The following is a 20,932-nucleotide window of genomic DNA, read 5'->3' as shown; positions in this document are numbered from 1 at the left end:
TATAGACAAATTTCCTTATGGGTAAGCCTAGTAGGTAGAGATAAGATCGGTGCAACTTGTGGGCCGAACGGCCTGTTTGCGCTGTAGTTTTTCTATGATTCTAAAAACACTTTGACCCAGTTTTGGTGTTATTTCCTAAATGAGCAGTCACCCTCACTCTAGCGCCTTTCTGTGCCCAAGTCTTTTTATCTAAATTTCCCCTCAACCATGAATCTCTGCCCTATTCTTAAATGTTGTGCTGATTTGTGTGACAATCCATAACTGTCAGTGCATTCTTGAGTCTTCAATCCTCGTTGTAAAACAAAGTTTCCTTGCTGTCATAAATTATCTACACATTCAGTTTGTACACCACGGTGTTTATTCTGTAAAGTTGAAGAGAAAAGCTTTAACTAAATTGATAGTTTTCCCAAATGTTAAAAAAATACATCCAATCCAAATGGGATTAAATCATATTTCTTCAGATCTTTAAAATCTTATTGCATTAACATTCAGAAATGACAATCAGAGATTGATGTTGTAAATGACTACAAGGAAGAATGAACAATGCAGTGAGCTATTTTTAATGATTATTTTTAGTTAAATCTTTGCTAAAAATCCATAATGTGTAACTCCGAACAACAGCGAATCCCAATGAGATTAAGAGGGGTTTATTTGGAGAAAACCTATATAGCCAGCTGAAAAAAGGAGATATTAGAACTTGAGAAGTGTCCTGGAGGAGGAGATGTGAAGTAATTTTGCAAGGAAAATGTAGAACATGGGGCCTAAATAGCTGAAGCAAATGCATCAATGCTGGGGCAAAATGAATGGGGAACGTGAAAAAGGCCAGAGTTGAAGGAATACAGAATTCTTGGAGGGACATTCGCCAGGAAGATGTCAGAGATGGGGAGAGCGAAAGGGACTGCAGATCAGCAAGCTAGCAGCTAAAAAGAAACAAAGCCCCTTTGGGATATGAAATCCCAGCTGAAGTTCTGAAACACGGCAAAATAAACTCTGGGCCTAACTCATATTCTTCATCCGGAAAGAAAACCCCCTGCCGGGGAATCGCAAGGATATTGTGAAAACGACCGAACTTAAGGTGGGAGACAAGTCTGATTGCGCCAAATACAGAGGAGCCATAGGAAAGATCATTGCAAGGGTTCTCCTTAACCACCTCCTCCTTCCTTCCACACAGTATAGTTTTCACCCATCAAGAAGCACCAAAGACATAGGGCCCAATCTTAGCGGCCATTTGTGCCACACTCCCGCTGCAGCGAAGGTGGAGAATTTGGCATCCAGTCAAATCTCCATTCACTGCAGTGGGATGGCGATGGCCTGGTGGTATTATCGCTAGACTACTGTTCCTGAAACTCAGCTAATGTTCTGGGGTCCTGGGTTCAAATCCCACCATGGCAGATGGTGGAATTTGAATTCAATAATTAAAAAAAAGTCTGGAATTAAGAATCTACTGATGACCATGAAACCATTGTCAATTGCCAGAAAAACCCATCTGGTTCACTAATGTCCTTTAGGGAAGCAAAATAGCCATCCTTAACCAGTTTGGCCTACATGTGACTCCAGAACCACAGCAATGTGGTTGACTCTCAACTGCCTAAGGGCAACTAAGGATGAGCAATAAATGCTGGCCAGCCAGCAACAACCATGTCCCACGAATGAGTAAAAAAACCTGCCAGCATGAATGACCGTAACATTCCGGCCATAATCTTCACTGTGTGGCAAGTTCCTGAAAAGTGCAAAAAACACCAATTGCTGTACATGACATTTCTTAACTTCACAAAGCTTTAGACTCAACTGTGAAGGATTATACTGCATCTTCCTCAAAACTGGCTGCCCTCAGAAATTTGTCACCATTCTCAACCTACTCCACTATGATCTGCATAATCCTCACTAATAGTACCGGCACAAACCCAATTTAGTGAAAACTTAGGTCAAACAGGCTGTGTTTTTGCACCAACATTCTTCACCATTTTCCTCACTTTAATACTACACCTCAACTCCAGCAAGTTACCAACGAGGGTGGAGATAATCCATAGAATGCACAGAGGGATCTGTTCAATCTATGCTACAATAGGGATGGAACAAACAGCCTTTATATTCTGGCATATACTTTGTTGTTCCTTATTTTTCTTTCATTTCAAAGTTCACTTCAACCGGTCTATTTCTGTTCTGTATATTCTATGGAATACTTTCTTCAAACATTTTAATTTTCAAAATCTGTTTCGAAAGATACACATCACTGGCCTAGGTTGTCTAAATCACACAAATAGGCGTAATTTTAATCTCTTTCATTTATCTCAGACTATTATACTTCATATCCATTTCCTCTTCATTTTCCAAATGGATCGACACTGAGAAGGGCTCGAGAGCTCGTCTCCTTCTCAGCATGTACTAGGTGACACTGACCTGTTGATGATTCCTGTGGTGGATTCTCATCATCCGAATCAGCAAAAACTTCTGCAAGTTCTTGGTCCGACATGTCTGTGAGTTCAGTCAAATCCATCAGGTCAAAGTGAACCTCAAGAGATGAGACACTGCTGAGAGGCTCTGTGAATACAAATACACAGAAGAAAATGCTTGGTATGCAAGGAAGACCTTAGCACTTGAGTTAAGTTACTAATATCTGTAAAATATTATATAAAATGCAGATTTAGTGGGTGTAATATTACACAAAGTTGATGTCTGAGTAGAGTGCTGAGTGAAATCATGTCATATAAACATGATTTCCAAGGGGAATTATTTTGGAATTATCTTCCCAATCCGGCACCTGTTTGTGGGTTGTCCTGCACTTCACTGTAGTTGGAAGCAGATCTGTCTTCTTGCAGCTAAGTTGCACTATCATGGGACAGAGATGTCCTAGGTCAGCAGGAGAACTGAGCGTCTCAGGCTACTGCCCAAAGTAATTCATAGCAGGTGTGTGTACATCTGTGTACCTTTCTGACTGTTCCTCCTCTGATGGTCATTATTGTGAGGCACCTTTGGGATGCAGCATGGCCACTGTGTGAAAGTTAGCAGAGTGTGCTGATTCTCACACACTCTGCTGCGTCAAAGTTGTGAGGTTCTGCCCCTTGCCATTCTTTCTGTTTGTCCTCTATCTCATCACCCTTTCAGGCTTCATACACTGCCTTTTGATTTGAAGACAGACATTAGTGCAAAAGATGCAGATGTATTTATGGGATTTTGCTACCAAAGGTGCAGCTCCAGGTAAAGCTGGAGAAATGGAGTTTTGGCAGTGTAAATAGCTGCTGGACAAAGGATTTAATCTGAATCTGTCATGCAGGGAAGGGTATGCAATTTGCCTGTCAACTCTTGGAAGAGGATAATGTGAACCTTATAGAGGAACTGGCCAGCCTGCTAATGCCTTTCTGTGCCATTATCAGAATCTGCTTACAGTGAATAGACATGGAGTTCTGGCTCTATCATATTGTAAAGGGGACCAACAACTCCCCACAGGCCAGAATACTTACTGATGAGATTAATGAGAATAGCTGCAGGGATGAGGAATTTTAGCAACAAGCTTGGGTGTCTCTCCTTGCAGCAAAGGAGATTGAGTGGAGATTTGATAATGGTGTACAGGATGATGACAGGTTTAGATACGATAGACAAAGAAAAAACTGTCCCCATTAGCTGCTGGTGTAAGGACTTGGCAACACAGATTTAAGATGTTGTGCAAGTGGTGCAGGTGGGATGTGAGGAAGAATATTTTTCTGCAGCGTATGTTATCGGCCTGAAACTTGCTGCTGGGACGATGGCAGAAATGGAGACGTCCAATGATTTTGAAAGGAAACTCGATGGGCACTTGAGGGAAGTAAACTTGTAGGCTTATGAACAAGAGAGTGGAACTGACTGGATTGTTCTACTGAGAGCTGATGTGCACTAAATAGGCCAAATGGCCTCATTCTGTGCCAGGATTATGCTATTCTAAATGTCAACATTAGTTTGGACTCAATTTAGAAAGGAGAAGGACAGGAATTGCAAGTTGAGAAATCAGGGCCAAAATAATAAGTACAACCTGACCATCACTAGTTTGTAAAATGTATCATTTATATGTGTATAAAATATTATAGAATTAAAGGGACAGTATCGGCACAGATGGGGAATTGGCTGACTGATTGGAAATGGAGAAGTTGCAAACAGCTGTTTTTTGAACTGCAGCAAGGTATATAGTGGGGTTCCCCAGTGGCCTGTGTGAGAAACCCTGCTTTTCTTGATACATATCAATAATCCAGACTAAAGTGTGCAATTTCAAAATCTGCAAATGACATAAAATTTCAAAGTATGAGAATGATAGTCATAGGCTTCAAGAGCATGTAGGATGGTAAAAAGTAGATTAAATTTAATGCAGGGAAATGCAACATGATTCATTTTTAGAGATTGAATGAACAGCGGCAATATAAAATAAAGGTACAATTGTAAAGTGGATACAGGAACAGGGGGTTCTGGGCATATTTGCGCAACTTATCAGCGATGTCAGGGCAGGCTGAGAAAGCAGTTAATAAAGCAAATGGGATCCTGGGCTTTGTAAGCAGGGACGTAAAGTACCAAAGCTGTAATGCATATATCATACACTGCAACATTCTTGAAAATGTTTATAAACCAGTACAGCTTTGTTCATTTTACTGTTAACTGTATAATCAGATTCAGAGCGTTATGGATGCATTTCTGATAATAGAAAAACAAGTGAATTAGGGACATACGTCTTCTCTCCACCACCTGCAGTAATCCTGATGTGGAAATTGGGATTCCATCCTCTTCATCTGCAGGGGTAATGTGAGATTCTGAACTCTCCTCTTGACCCTTTGGTTTCTTTGGACTCTGTTTGCTTTTCTCAAACTCTCCTAGATCAGGAGAACGTTGAGAGAAATAAAAATATATTACTTAAAAAAATACATTAAGCATTTTACCCACCACTCCCATCCTTTGTCCTAAAGCACTTCTTGGTTCTCCAAACCATGATTTAAAATTTCTCATCCAAGTCAACAATTCCTCTGAAAAAAAATTACAACTTATCTCCATCTATACATATGTAATGTGCTTACATTCTTCTTATATACATAATTGCATATGTGCGTTCAGTGAAATGTGCTTGCTTGTGAAGTGCCTGGAAGTGAGCAAGGAAAGAGGCATATTTGATTATGTCTGGCTCTGTCTGTGAAGAGAGTTCCATAAAACAGTGTTGTTCATGTTAGCATGTAGACTGAATAGTGTGTGTGCACATGTAGAAGACAGATGCAGTTTTACAGTGTGTATATGTGTGTACATACATTAAATTTATTTATGTATCAAGCTACATGTGTGCTTAAAAATCTGACCTTGTGTGGAGGAGCTAAAGTATGTATATCCTATTTTCAAAAGTGAGTGTTTGTATTTATGTTAATATTTTGTATCTGTGTAGAAAGAATATCTTTGTGCATGTTGATGTAGGATGTCCAGATGGAGAGATTTCACTGTACAAACCATTTGTGTAAAGTAATTGCCGTTTGACTTGCCTCCATCTGGTAGGGGTGGTAACTATTTAATTTCTCAGTTCATACTTCATTAAATATTGACAGCTGCTTTGGCTGCTTTGGAGCATAATGTTGTGTTGCCAATAAATAACAATAGTACATGGCATGGAGGAAAAGACCAAATCAAATTCTCTCACATTTTAGTGATGGTGCATTTTATAGAACAACTCCGAGAACCCACAGCAAAGAGAACTCAATTATATTAAAATAAAAAAACAAACAAAGCCACACTGAATAGATGATAAAAGCAGCCACAAACAAAGCCAAATAACACCTCTGTTTCATCTGCACTGTTTACTAAAATTAAAAAATTAATCAGACATTATTAACGTAAAGCTCCACTAGCTAAGGCAAAAATTACCAATAAAACTTATTAGAAACATAAAACCTCTTCTCTTTTGTCATAATGTTAAGTTCTAGCAGAGATGGAACTTCAAATGTACTTCAGAGTTTAATGAATCTACCATCACTCATATAAAGTTATAATCTTTGAAGGGAACTTCATCTAAAACCATGATTGGTATTTATTAATATTTTACTATTATTGGATTCATAGTAAGAGGGAAAAAAATTATGAAATGCTGGATAAACACTTTGGCTGGAATTCTCTGGCTGTTCATGTCCTGCTGCCAATGAGAACAGAGAATTTGGTGTTCAGCCAAATCTTCATCCACTGCAATGGGACCGGAGAATCCTAGCTGTGGGCAAGGCCGGAGAATCCAGCCCTTAATGTTTAACAGCATCTGTGAAGAGAAAATAAAGGTGTACGTCCTTGGAATTTTTTTCTTTGTCAGCAGATGTCTGAAATGCATGAAAACACTTTAGCCCCAAACCAAACTATTAAGAAATGTGCATAGGCAGAATTCTGTTTACCTGATATAGAATAAACACACTCTCACAAAGGACATATCTTACTAATCTGCCTAAACCCATAAGTTAGCAAATTAGAGTATCGCTGTAATCTAACTGTGGGAAGATTCTTAACCCCCAATAATGAGATTGTCTCTTCAGATCATATCAATGAGCTGGATTAGCTGTTCAACCATCCAACAGCATCCTGAAGTATTCCAATTCACTTGATCCAGGCACCAATTATCAAGCTATCAAGTTTACCAGTAACTCTTGCTTTACTTCCATCTCTAGATCTGCTATTTTGGAGCCTTCTTGACCCCAAATAAGAACATAACAAATAGGAGCATGAATAGGCCGTCTAGCCCTTCGAGCCTGCCCTGCCATTTAATAAGATCATGGTTGATCTGAAGTGGATCAGTTCCACTTTCCTGCTTTCTCCCCATAACCCTTAATTCCCCTGTCTATCAGAAACCTATCTACCCTTGACTTAAACATATTTAGCGAGGTAGCCTCCACCACTTCAACGGGCAGAGAATTCCAGAGATTCACCACCCTTTGAATGAAGAAGTTCCTCCACAACTCTGATCTAAACTGCCCCCACCCCCCCTTATCTCGAGGCTGTGTCCTCTAGTCCTGCTATCCTTTCTATGCTGGAAGACTCTCTACCTCTACCCTATCCATCCCCTTCATTATCTTATACATCTCTATAAGATCCCCCCTCATCCTTCTAAACTCCAACGAGTACAGACCCAGTCTATTTAGTCCCTCTTCATAGGCCAACCCCCTCATCTCCGGTATCAGCCTAGTGAACCTCCTCCGCACTCCCTCCAAGGCCAATATATCCTTCCGCAAGTGCAGCGACCAAAACTGCACACAGTACTCCAGCTGCAGCCTCACCAGTACCATGTACAGTTGCAGCAAGCCCTCCCTACTTTTATATTCTATCCCCTTTGCTATAAAGGCCAACATTCCATTCGCCTTCTTGATCACCTGCTGCATCTGTGGACTGGGTTTTTGTGACTCGTGCACATGGACCCCCAGGTCCCTCTGCACCGTAGCATGCTGCAGCTTTTCACCTTTTAAATATTAATCCTTCCTATTATTTCTGCCAAAGTGGATAACCTCACACTTGCTAACATTATACCCCATCTGCCAGGTCCTCGCCCACTCGCTCAGCCTGTCCAGATCTCTCTGCATACTTTCCACACCCTCCACTCATAGAGTCCTCTTAAATTCCGTCCCCAAAATAGACTGTTGGTTGGTCATTAAATAACTTGAAAGCACGGGTCGGGGAGGCCCGATCATTCTCTGGGGAGGGGGGGTGGTGGTGGGGAGAGGGGGAGCCTGATCATTCTTTGATGGGGGGAGGTTCAATCATTCTCGGGGTTGGTGGGGGGGAAGACCAGATGGATCTCCGGTTTGGGGAGGGCAGGGGGGTCCGCTGCAACTCTGCGGGCAACTGGTAGGGGGGGAAGAGGGGCAGGGGGTTGCAATCGGTCTGGATAGCGAGGGGGGAGTGGCGGATATGGGGGCAAGTTATGTTGTTCGGGGTGGGGGGTGATGTCTGTGGGGCCATCGCTCCCAGGCCGCTTTATCCGCTTTTTGTGGCCCAGAAGCAATGTGAAAGTGGCACGATTTTCAAATTTTTTCTCTCACTGCGCATGCGCAGTTCAAAGCTCTGACGGCTTCAGGCGTGCTAAGCCCCGCCCGTAGCATGATTCAGACTTGCAACCTTTTTTTTCAGGCTGAGTGCATGTGGGGGCGCCTGAGAACAGGTTTCCAAGTTGGATCTGAATTGCGCCCAGATTCAGCACTTAGAATGAAAATGGTAAAATCAGGTTCATTGTGCACTCTTGCCTTTGAACTACAAGGTTCAAAGGCAAGAGTGCACAATGAACCCAAGTCCAGAGCTTGAACACATGAAATCAAGGCTGACACTTCAGTGAAGTACTGAGGGGCACTGCACTGTTGGAGGTGCCGTCTTCCAGATGAGACTTTAAACCTGCATAAGTGAATGTAATATATTGCATGGCAGTATTTCTAAGGCAAGCAGGAGAGTTAACCCTGGTGTCCTGGCCAATGTGTGGTCATCAACACATTATTAGCCACATTCATAAATGTTGGCAGAATGCAGATCTTAGTCTGTGATGTCGACATGACTAAAGCAGTAATTTGTTGGCATATAGCTGGAAAGGAGGACTGTGTGACTCACAGTCTTCTCAGGGGCTACTGCCAATGTTCCTTGATAATTGTCAGACAGGAAACAGGAGGATATCTTTTGTTTTTTTGGATACATTAATTGACTATTCCAACCCCTAACGTGCTATGCTACAAGCCAGAATGCATCTTGTCTGTGAAGGGCTTATTTGAGCATGAGGAATGAACCCCTTAATTTACTAAATGTTGAGAATTCTTTAGTACACACATTTACTTGGCCTATTCTGCTCGAAAATGAATACGTAATTATATTTCTTGCACGTAACTTTGCTGATATTGTGTTGTACTTATCTGCTGGGGGATTAAGCTTCTGTAATAACGTTACAGAACATAGAACAGTACAGGCCCTTCGGCCCTCGATGTCGTGCCGCACTATGTCCGAACCCAAGATCAAGCTATCCCACTCCCTATCATTCTTTGTGCTCCATGTGCCTATCCAATAACCGCTTGAAAGTTCCAAAAGGGTCCGACTCCACTATCACAGCAGGCAGTGCATTCTACACCCCAACCACTCTCTGCGTAAAGAATCTACCTCGGACATCCCTCCTATATCTCCCACCATGAACCTTATAGTTATGCCCCCTAGTAAAAGCTACATCCACCCAAAGAAATAGTGTCTGAATGTCCACTCTATCTATCCCCCTTATCATCTAATGAACCTCTATTAAGTCAATTATATGAACAATAATTGTAGCGGGGGGGGGAGGAACAGTTCAGAACTTGGTGAAATTACAAACTGTATGGAGGAAACTGAGGGAGCTGAGGGTTGAAAAGTCTCCAGGTCCCGATGGATTTCACCCTAGGGTCCTAAAAGAGGTGGCTAATGAGGTAGGAGATACACTGGTATTAGTTTTCTAAAAAATTGTTCAATTCTGGAAAGGTTCCATCAGACTGGAAAGTAGCAAATATAATCCCTCTATTGGGAGGGAGGCAGAAAACAGGAAACAAAGGCCAGTTAGCTTGATGTATGTCATGGGGAAGATGTTAGAATTGATTATTAAGGAGCTTATAGCTGGGCACTTAGAAAAACTCAAGACATTTAGGAAGAATCAGCATGGTTTTGTGAAAGGGAAATTATGTTTAACCAATTTATTGGAGTTCTTTGAAAGAATAATTTGCACCTTGGATAAAGGGAAACCTGTAGACGTACTGTACTTGGATCTCCAGAAGGCATTCGATAAAGTGTCACTTAGATGAGAGGAATGAAGGTATGGTAACTAAATTTGCAGGTGACACAAAGATAGATAGGAAAATATGTTGTGAATATGAGATAAAGAGGTTCTGATGGATATAGATAAGTTGAATGAGTCAGCAAAAACTGGCAGATAATATGGAGTATTTTGTGGGAAAATGTGAAGTTGTTGACTTTGGCAGGAAGAATAGAAAAAGCAGAGTATTATTTAAAAAGTGAAAAGCTGCAGAATTTCAAGGTGTAGAGAGATGTACATGTTCTAGAGCATGAATCACAAAAAGAATGTACGCAGGCACACCAAGTAATTAAGAATGCTGATGCAATTCTATCTTTTATCACAAGAAGAACTGAACATAAAAAGTAAGGGGATTATGCTTCAGTAACACAGGACATTGGTGAGACCACATTTTGAATACTGTGTGCAGTTTAGGTCTCTTTATTGAAGGAAGGATGTGAACACATTGGAGGCAGTTTAGAGGAGGTTTACTGCATTGATATCTTATGTGGAAAGGTTGGACAAGCTGGGCTTGTTTTCACTGCAGCTTTGAAGAGTGAGGGGTAACTTGATTGAAGTTTATAAGTTCCTAATCAATTTTGTCAAAGTGAACATAGAAATTCTGTTTCCTCTGGTGGGTGAGTCCAGAATTAGGGGGCACTGTTTTAAAATTAGGACAGAGATGAGGAGAATGCTTTCTCTCAAAGGGTTGTGCAACTTTGGAACGCTGCCTCACAAGGCGGTAGAGGTGGGGGCCTTAGGTGGAGGTAGATAGATTCTTGTTAGGCAAGGGAATTATAATAACTCCAAGAGTCAGCTGTGAAGGAACCGTGCTTTTATTGCATAAATGAAAATAGACAATAACCACAAGCCTCTGGTGAACACAACTGGGATTAAAAGACTAATGGACCCTCCCAGGGCTTTGCTTATATAGGGCTCAGTATACAAGCTTCACCTGGGGGGCTAATTACCAGTCTTCAGGGAGCTCATATTCAACAAGCCCAACTGGGAGGTCAATTAATGATTCCCCATGCGGATCGTGAGGGTTATCACATGAATCAAAGCACATCTAGGGTAGATCGGAATATGGAATTAGAAACACAAACTGATCTGCTGTGATCTTATTGAATGGCAGAGCAAGTTCGATGGCTGCATGGCTTAATCTGCTACAATTTCATATGTTCATCATTTAACTTTCCACATACATCTTCACCTACCCTCCAGATTTGGCAACTCCTCAAAATAAAGAGCCCGTGGATTGCAACATAATTTGATTGGGCCTGCTGATTCTGACACCGGTAACAGACAGACTTCAATATACTTAAATGTTTGTAGCATGCAGTTAGTGCGAAGCACCTTGTTGAATGGATGCATGCCAGGACAAGGAAAACAAAATAGTGAGGGAACTAGCACAAGTCCAAGTTAGCCCATCCTATTAAAAGCTTGCCTGCAATCCTGCACTCTGGCTAGAACAGGGGCCAGTACACTTAACAGCCACAATAGAAAACACGGCTACAAGATAAAGGTTTGTTTGAATTGTAGTGTAGTGAATAAAGCAGACTTGAAAGTTTCCCAGGAAGACGACTTTGGCTGTAAAAGTTCAGAAGGTATAGTTATATAAAGATGGAGAGCTGCTTTGGCATTTCCATACAGTGAGCAGACAGAAAGCAAGGTGAGAATCTGCAGATAAAAGATTATAACCTGGGCTTTAGTCTGAAATGGAAATTACTGAAAGGAAAACATTGGGCAGGATTTTACGGTCTCACTCACACTAAAACTGTAAAATCCTGCCCGAGGTCAATGGATTTTTCCACAGTCCACCCCTCGCCCACTCTGATTCCTATGGATGGACTAGTAGTAAAATTCCGACCATCATGTAAGGTTAGGTGATGGAGGGCAATCAAGGGAAAGAAGGCAGATTCAGGCCTATTAAAGCATGAAGAATGGTACAAGAGGACACATCCTGTGCTTTGAAAAATCACTGCAGCAAGAGCTCGCATGCTTCCACGTGTTGTACTCTATCTGTTGAACCTGTTTTGCTTGTACATTGCTTCACTTCTAGAGGTGAGAAGTTAAGGTATTATATCTCTCAGCATTCACGCTTTTTAGCATTGCTCAAGTCAAAAGAAAACATTCATCTTTTTCTCAAGATGACCAGGAGGGTCCTCCAGACAAGCCCTGCAAAACCACTGGAACCATATCCCTGTGGCAATAAATGCCAGCAGTCTAGCCTACAGGACCTGGATGCTGTCTCACAAAATTTCAATGAGTGGTCAACATCAGCGAATGTGTCTCCAAATGCCATTTCCCATTAACTGCACCATTGCTCAATTCGTCACACTGCTATCTTGCAGCAGACTGCCCTGCTAGGTTGCTGCTGTTTATTCTCCCTTTCATGCCATGGTCCAATGGAAATGCAAATGAAATGGACCTATCTTGCATTAAATTGATCTTTCTCTACACCCTAGCGATGACTCTAACACTGCATTCTGCACCCCCTCCTTTCCTTTTCTATGTACGATATGCTTTGTCTGTACAGTGCACATGAAACAATACTTTTCACTGTATACTAATACATGTGACAATAATAAATCAAATCAAAACGACTAAGGCTGCAAGCATGTGGTTTGTACAGAAATGTTGAAGTCAGGACGAGGTTATTCAGCACATGCCAGGCCAGTTCCTGCAGACTTCAGCAACTTTAAACAATGCTGGAAACCACAAAACGCTTCTTGAATCACAGCAAAAAAAAGTGGAAAAAATCAGCAACTAGTTCAAGAGTAGCTGACGATCACTCTAAGTAATGCCAATTTTGGATTACAGGGCCAGAGAGGATCCCTTTCTCCTTCTGAATGTGTTCAGTTGTGCAAAGTTAAGAGAGGTGCTGGCTGAACTCTAAACTGGTAGTGCTGGTGTTAAATGAGTGTTACCACAGTAAGAAGTCTCACAACACTAGGTTAAAGTCCAACAGGTTTATTTGGTAGCCAACACCACTAGCTTTTCAGAGCACTGCTCCTTCATCAGGTGAGTGGGGAGTTCTGATCATAAACAAGGCATATAAAGGCACACACAGTTTACAGAATACTGATTTGAATGCGAGTCTTTACAGCTAATCAAGTCTTAAAGATGCAGACAATGTGAGTGGAGATAGCATTACGCATAGGTTAAAGAGATGTGTCTCTTCTCCAGACAGGACAGTAAATGAGATGTTGTAAGCCTAGGCAAGTCATATGGGTTACAAATAGTGCGACATGAACCCAAGATCCCGGTTGAGGCCGTCCTCATGTGTGTGGAACTTGGCTATCAGTCTCTGCTCAGAGACTCTGTGCTGTTGTGTGTCGTGAAGGCCGCCTTGGAGAATGCTTACCCGAAAATCAGAGGCTGAATGCCCATGACCGCTGAAATGTTTGCCAACAGGAAGAGAACAGTCTTGCCTGGTGATTGTCGAGCGATGTTCATTCATCCGTTGTCACAGAGTCTGCATGGTCTCCCCAATGTACCATGCCTTGGGACATCCTTTCCTGCAGCGAATCAGGTAGACAACGTTGGCCAAGTTGCAAGAGTACGTACTGTGTAACTGGTGGATGGTGTTCTCACGTGAGATGATGGCATCCGTGTCGATGATCTGGCACATCTTGCAGAAGTTGCTGTGGCAGGGTTGTGTGGTGTCGTGGTCACTGTTCTCCTGAAGGCTGGGTAGTTTGCTGCAGACAATGGTCCGTTTGAGGTTGTGAGGTTATTTGAAGGCAAGAAATGGGGGTGTGGGGATGACCTTGGCGAGATGTTCATCTTCAATGACATGTTGAAGACTCCGGAGAAGGTGTCGTAGCTTCTCTGCTCCGGGGAAATACTGGACGACAAAGGGTACTCTGTCCACTGTGTCCCATGTTTGTCTTCTGAGGAGGTCAGTGTGGTTTTTCGCTGCGGTGCGTCGGAACTGTTGATGAGTCAAGCGCCATATCCTGTTGTTATGAGGGCACCTTTCAGTGTCTGGAGGTGTCTGTTGTGGTCCTCCTCATCTGAGCAGATCCCGTGTATACAGAGGGCTTGTCTGTAGGGGATGGCTTCTTTAAAGTGTTTCGGGTGGAAGCTGGAGAAGTGGAGCATCATGAGGTTATCCGTGGGTTTGCGGTACAGTGAGGTGCTGAGGTGACCGTCCTTGATGGAGATGCATGTGTCCAAGAATGCAACCGATTCTGCAGAGTAGTCCATGGTAAGTCTGATGGTGGGATGGAGCTTGTTGATGTCATCATATAGTTGGTTCAGTGACTGTTCACCATGAGTCCAAAGGAGGGAAATGTCATCGATGTATCTAGTGTATAACATTGGTTGAAGGTCCTGTGCAGTGAAGAAATCTTGTTCGAGCCTGTGCATGAAGTTGTGGCATTTGCTACCAAATAAACCTGTTGGACTTTGACCTGGTGTTATGAGACTTCTTACTGTGTTTACCCCAGTCCAATGCCGACATCTCCACATCATGATTTAAATGAGTGTAACACAGTGATTGACATTACAATCCGCATACTTCAAACAGACATTCCCTGTGCCTTCGCCAGAATGGCTTCTGTTGCTGGTAGCGCCAGAAATGTCTGCATTAGAGGTGGTAATGGCCTAGAGGTATTATCACTAGACAATTAATCCAGAAACTCAGCTAATGTTCTGGGAACCCTGGTTTGAATCCTGCTACAGCAGGCGGTGGAATTTGAATTCAATTTTTAAAAATATCTGGAATTAAGAATCTACTGATGACCACAAAACCATAGCTGACTGTTGTAAAAACAGTTCACTGATCTCCTTTAGGGAAGGAAATCTACTGTCCTTTTCTGATTTGGCCTACATGTGACTCCAGAGTCACAGCCATGTAGTTGACTCTCAACTGCCCTTCTGGGGCAACAAGCTTTGAGCAATAAATGCTGGCCAGCCAGTGACGCTCAGGTCACACGAGTGAATTAAAAAAAATGTTTTGGATGCCAAACAGTACTCATGGCACTGTAAAACCAGATGTTAAGTAGCTGCATTTCATGGTTACTATCTCCTATGTGCCATAGTTCGAGTCTCAGTGCAATAAACATCTGCTTTCTGCAAGTTTAAAAGGACATCCACAGAACAGCTTGTGATTTACCAGCTTCAGATGTCCAAATCCCACATCTTGTGCCAGACTTGCTCATCTCCAACCAAGAGGTTTTAGCAAAAAGACATACGAATAAAAGTAAAAGACTGCAGATGCTGGAATTCTGAAATTAAAACATAAAATGCTGCAAAAAAAACCCTGCAGGTTTGGCAGCATCTGTAGAAAGAACAGAGTTAACATTTTGAGTCCATGTGACTCTTTTTTTAGAGCTAAAGTGAGGTAGAAATGTGATGGGTTTCATACTGTTGAAGAAGTGGGTGAACCAGGTGGCACAAAGTAGTGCTAAAGACTGGGGAAGCAGGTGTTAATAATGGCATAAAGATCTGATAGCAGAATATGTTAATAAACGGAACGAGAATCAGCACTCTTTGAAAGCAAAATATAGGAACAAATTATGAGGTGGGTGTGGAAGAGTTCGGGAACACTTTAACAGGCTGGGGACATGAATGTGGCCATGAGGGCAAAATAGTGAATTGAAATGGCAAGTGACAGGAAGGTCAGGACCACGCTTGGGCACAGAGCAGTCACCCAGCTGGATTTAGTCTCCCCAGTGTAGAGGAAACTGCATTGTGAGCAGCAAATGCAATAGACTAAATTGAAAGCAATGCCTCTTGTGAGGCTGGTTTTTCTTCGGGATACACGCTAGAGATCTCCATCTGTACAAAATGTGCTGCCTTTTTGCCTGAAATCTAGGGTTGGGTCTGAATTGGGCATAAATCCTGCACATGTACTCAGTCTCAATTGTTCTGACCAACCAAATAATCTAAATCAATTTAATTAAGGGACATATACTCAGTGTCAGTGTCTTATCAATCATATTGTTAAGATCTAATGGCTGCTCTGTTAATTTGTCCCTCCATTTATTTGATTTAGTTTAATTGGTTGTTCAGTTTGCTCCAAAAGTGTCTAAATGGGGACATTTCTGTTCTCAGAAACAAATATCTAAAATATAAATGGGTTCAGGGCCCATGCAATCATAGGACCTTGATTCATGGGCTCCTAAGATGATTGTCTTTTTTGAGGTCTTGCAGAGTCCATGAATGATATTCTATATGTAAGTTATTCTAGGCTGCATGCCTTTCTTAGTTTCCTTAAGAATTTGCTGCTTAATTTGTGGATGCATTTTAGTCCCACAGTCTTGATCTTTGGCAGAGAGGGAGCTGGACCTCCTTGTGAAGCTGCTTTGGGCCTGGTCAAGTTGACCGTGTAAGAAATCTCACAACACCAGGTTAAAGTCCAACAGTTTTATTTGATAGCACAAGCCACTGTGGCTTGTGCTACCAAATAAACCTGCTGGACTTTAAACTGGTGTTGTGAGACTTCTTATTGTGTCTACCCCAGTCCAACGCCGGCATCTCCACAAGTTGGCCATCAGCAGGTCCAAACGGTGGGCAATCAACCTGACTGTCTGCCCCTCTTTTGTGGCTATGTTTGCAGCTCGGTGTCCCTGGAGAGGGAGTGGGCACCATGGGGGATGGAGTGCTTTATTGACCCCGATGACCAATCGTGACTTGATGTTTAGAAGTTTCCTTTCTTGTTTTGTGTTGCAGTTTCCCTTTAATTGGTTGAATCGATCTTTTGTTAATTTGATTTCCAAAAGAGCTGGCACATTGAGCAGAGGGGAATTGGAATTATTGGAGGAATTGGTACTGTGTTGTCTTGGAAATAAACTTAGTTTAAGGCACTGGCTTGCTTCAGACTTGTTTCCTGTCATGCACAATTACTGGAACTAACTTGTTTCCAATTTATTTATTTCTGCAATGTATTTTCCCAAATTTGAGATTCATTGTCTGTTCTTCAGCTAAGTTTCATTATTAAACATTCCAGGACCAAGATAGTCCATTTAGTTAATGAAAGTCTTTTTTTTCCCTTATTCTTCTACCTCAGCCAACAGCATTCCAAATACCTTTTAAATTTCTCTTGTCTTACTAGCTGGGCTGATTTTGAATTTCAAGCAAAAAGGCAGCATAGTGGTTAGCACTGCTGCTTCACAGCTCCAGGGTCCTAGGTTCGATTCCTGCCTCGGGTCACTGTCTGTGTGGAGTTTGCACATTCTCCTCGTGTCTGCATGGGTTTCCTCCAGGTGCTCTGGTTTTCTCCCACAGTCCAAAGATGTGCGGGTTAGGTTGATTGGCCATGCTAAAATTGCCCCTTAGTGTCCTGGGATGTGTAGGTTAGAGGGATTAGCAGGTAAATGTGCAGGGATATGGGGATAGGGCCTGGGTGGGATTGTGTTTGGTGCAGACTTGATGGGCCGAAGGGCCTGTTTCTGCACTGTATGATTCTAAGTAACAGTTGTAGAGACTCAGGTGTGCAGTACACCCAACCTTTCAATGAGTACCCTGAACGAAAGCCAGCCTCACAAGAGGTGCTTTTTTCAATTTAATCTACTGCATCTGCTGCTCCCAATGTGGTCTCTTCTGCATTGGGGAAAATAATGCAGACTAGGTGATTGCTTTGCAGAATACCTTTGCTTTGTCTGCAGGCATAACCCTAACCTTCCGGTTGCTGGCCATTTCAACTTGCCGACTTGCCGTCACGCTGACATTTCTATTCTTGGCCTGCTGTAATGTCCCCTCTTTCTCCCCCGTAACTTATTCCTATGTTCTGCTATCAGAGAGCACTAACCATTGTTCTGCTAATAACCCATGCTGCCATCTATCCTTTATGCCATTATTAAAAACAGCCTCAGTCTTTGACACTATTATTATCACTCTTTGTCTTATGTACATAACATTTTGTCAAATTTCCCTGTGTTCCCACTTTTCCTTGACCTATTTTTATTCCACCCCCTCTCCTCCAGGCTATAAAATCCATCATATTTCTACCTCCTTCATCCATGAAGAAGAGCCACGTGGACTTGAAATGTTAACTCTGTTTCTTGTTCCACAGATGCTGCCAGATCTGTTGAGTTTTTCCAGCATTTTGTTTTTATTTAATTTCCAGCATTTGCAGTATTTTGCTTGTATTTTAGTACTTAATTCATGCCATGTTCTCTTTGAAGCGATTTGCTGACTTTAGCTTGTATATGCTCCATAAACGCAGCAGATATTGTATATTTTATTTAGTTTGAAAAAGCTAACTTATTTCAAGTGAAATGTTCACGCACAAAGATCAATTCAGTGAGCATTACATATCTTGCCAAGGGCCTATTTGAGTGAACATATGTTGCTTTCTTTGCTGTGATTAATGCTTGAACTGAATCATGGGCCAAACATTGCCTGTTAGGCCTGTAACTCTGATTCTTTTTTTTAGATAACTCATTTGATTGTACATAATGTCTTTCACAACCTCACCTCCCAAAACATTTCACAGCTACTAAAGTGGTGGGCAAAAGTTTAAAGGAAGGAGGTGCCACAGTGGCAGTGGTTAACAATGCTGCCTCACAACACCAGGGACCCGGGTTCAATTCTGGCATATTCCACAACCCCCCACCCCCCGTACCTGTATGGGTTTCCTGTGGGTGCTCTGGTTTCCTCCTACGGTCCAAAGATGTGCAGGTTAGGTGGATTGGCCATGCTAAATTGCCCCTTAGTGTCCCCAAATGTGTAGGTTAGGGGGATTAGCGGGGTAAATGCGTGGGGTTATGATGATAGGGCCTGGGTAAGATACTCTGTCAGAGTCAGTGTAGACTTGATGGGCCAAATGGTCTCTTTCTGCACCATAGGGATTCTACTCTATGGAAGAAGGAGACGGAAAGGTTTGAGGGAATTCTAGAACATCAGGTCCATATAGCTCATAACAACTCCATCAAAGGTGGGGTAAATGGAGTGATGCATTAAAACTAGTGACTTTGGAGTGTTAACAGGCAGTGAAGTATGGAGAGATTTAAAAAGGAAGAACATTTAATTCTGAGGCTTTAGAAAGCCAGGGGCACAAGTACATCAGCAAGAACAAAGGTTATGGATGGCATGGCTTGATGCAGGACAGGATATCAGCAACAAGCATTTAATAAAGTTTCGAGATGGAGGATAGGTGGACCTATTTTCTTTGCTCTTGAGATGTGAACATTGCTGACAGTGCCAGTATTTATTGTCCATTCCTAATTGCCTTTGGGTATGTCTGGTTCTGAGCTGTCTTCTTGAACCATTGCAGTCCATCTGATGTAAGTACATTCAAAGTGTTGTTAGGAAGGAATTCCAGGAGTCTGACCCAGTGATATTGAAGGAACAATGACATTGTTCCAATGCAGGATGGTTGTGTGATTTGGAGAAGAACTTGCTAGGTGGCACGGTGGCACTAGTTAGCACTTCTGCCTCACAGTGCCAGGGACCCAGTTCAATTTCAGCCTCGGGTGACTGTGTTTATGGGGAGTTTGCACGCTCTGCCTGATGTTCACTGGAAAGATGGAGGCTGAGGAGAGACCTGATAGAGGTCTACAGAATTCAAGCTTAGGCAGGGTGGATAGTCAGGGTTTTCCTCAGGGTGGAAGTGTTAATTAAAGGAGGCACAAGTTCAAGGTGAGGGGGGGCAAGTTTTTCGTGCAGATCGGTGGATGCCTGGAACATATTGCCAGAGGACGTGGTGGAAGCAGGCACATTAGCAATATTTAAGAGGTATCAGGATGAGTATATGAATACAGGGATAGGGACTGAGTAGGGGCAGAATGTTTTTTAGTTAAGACATCATGATCAGCACGGGTTTGGAGGGCCAAAGGGCTTGCTCCAATGCTGCTGCACTTTACTTTGTTTTTTGTCTGTCTGTGTTTCCCCAAGCGCTCTGGTTTCCTCCAACACTCAGAAGATGTGCAGTTTAGGTGGATTGGCCATGCTAACTTGCCCTTTACAGTCCAAAGATGTGTAGGTTAGGGGGGGTTAGTCACGGTCAATATATGGGGTTATGGGGATGGGGTGAGGAGAGGGCTTGGGTAGAATGTTCTGTCAGAGTCGGTGCAGACTTGATAGGCCAAATAGCCTCCTTTTGCACTGTAGGGAGTCTATGATAAAGGTGGTGGTGTTCCCATTTATCTCTGCCTTTGTCCTTCTAGGTGATTTGCGATCATGAATTTGGAAGGTGCTGTCAAACAAGCCTTGGTGAACCTTATAAGTAGTGCACACTACTGCCACTGTTCAGTTGATTTGACTTAGTTTAACTGGTTAGCCAGAAAGACCACTGCCACTGTGCACCGGTAGTGGAGGATGTGTATTTTTAAGAATATAAATAGGGTATCAATCAGTGGGCTGCTTTGTCCTGGATTGTATCAAGCTTCCTGAATGTTATTGGAGCTGCATTCATCTGGCTAATAGAGACTATTCCATCACACTCCTGACTTGCACCTAGTAGATGGTCAACAAACGTTTGCAAGTCAGAAGGTGTTGCCCCTTGTGAGGGCGTCTTGGATCAAAGGGCACAAAAGAGATCCCATTTAAGACAGATGAGCAGGAATTTTTTCCTTGAGGGTTGTGAACTTGTGGAATTCTTTACCACAGACAGCTATGGAGGCTGGTTTATTAAATATGATCAAGGTTAAGATAGAAATATTTTTAATCAATAAGGTAATCAAGGGTTATGGGAATAAACAGTAAAGTACTGAGGATTATCACAGCAGATCAGTTATAATCTCATTGAATGGTCAAGCTGATTCAATAGGCCAAATGGCCTACTTCTGCTCCTAATCTTATGGTGTTTCTCGCCATAGGATTCCTGGCCTCTGACCTGCTCTTGTAGCCAGTCTTTGCATTGCTAAGCCTGTTTCTGGTCAATGGCAGCCCCCAGGATGTTGTGGGCAAGTGATAGAGTTTCTGCTTATCGGACGGTCTACAACCAGACAGCATAGTCTCAGAATAAAAGGGTGCTAATTTAAGATTGAGATGAGGAGGAATTTCTTCTGAGGGTTCTTTAGGATTCCTTGCCATAGAGAGGTAAGTGGGGCAGAGGCCTTGTGATATTTATGGCTGAGAAAGATAGAGTTTTGATCAGGAAGGAAATCAAGGGTTATGGGGAAAGGGCAGGAAAGTGGACATGAGGAATGTCAGATCAGCCATGAATCTACTGAATGGCAGGGCAGGCTCGTGGGGTCAAACTGCCTACTCCTGTTTCTTTTT

The 20,932-nt window shown here is 42.5% G+C and overlaps 1 protein-coding gene across 1 annotated transcript in view; it reads right to left on the bottom strand.

Moving 5' to 3' along the window:
* The window catches only part of dbndd1 (dysbindin domain containing 1), a 34,533-nt gene that overhangs the window by 11,476 nt on the left and 2,125 nt on the right, over positions 1–20,932 (bottom strand). The window contains exons 2-3 of the mRNA XM_080186849.1: positions 4,692–4,832; positions 2,401–2,541 (exon numbers count right to left, since the gene is read on the bottom strand). Of these exons, the coding sequence (XP_080042975.1) occupies positions 2,401–2,541; positions 4,692–4,832 (282 nt within the window). The remainder of the gene's footprint in view (positions 1–2,400; positions 2,542–4,691; positions 4,833–20,932) is intronic.

Source organism: Carcharhinus amblyrhynchos, chromosome 4, assembly GCF_965287045.1.
Source record: "Carcharhinus amblyrhynchos chromosome 4, sCarAmb.v2.hapA, whole genome shotgun sequence".
Taxonomy (NCBI): Eukaryota; Metazoa; Chordata; class Chondrichthyes; order Carcharhiniformes; family Carcharhinidae; genus Carcharhinus; species Carcharhinus amblyrhynchos.
Note: the sequence above shows the minus strand (reverse complement) of the source record. Positions and strands in the feature narration are given on the sequence as shown.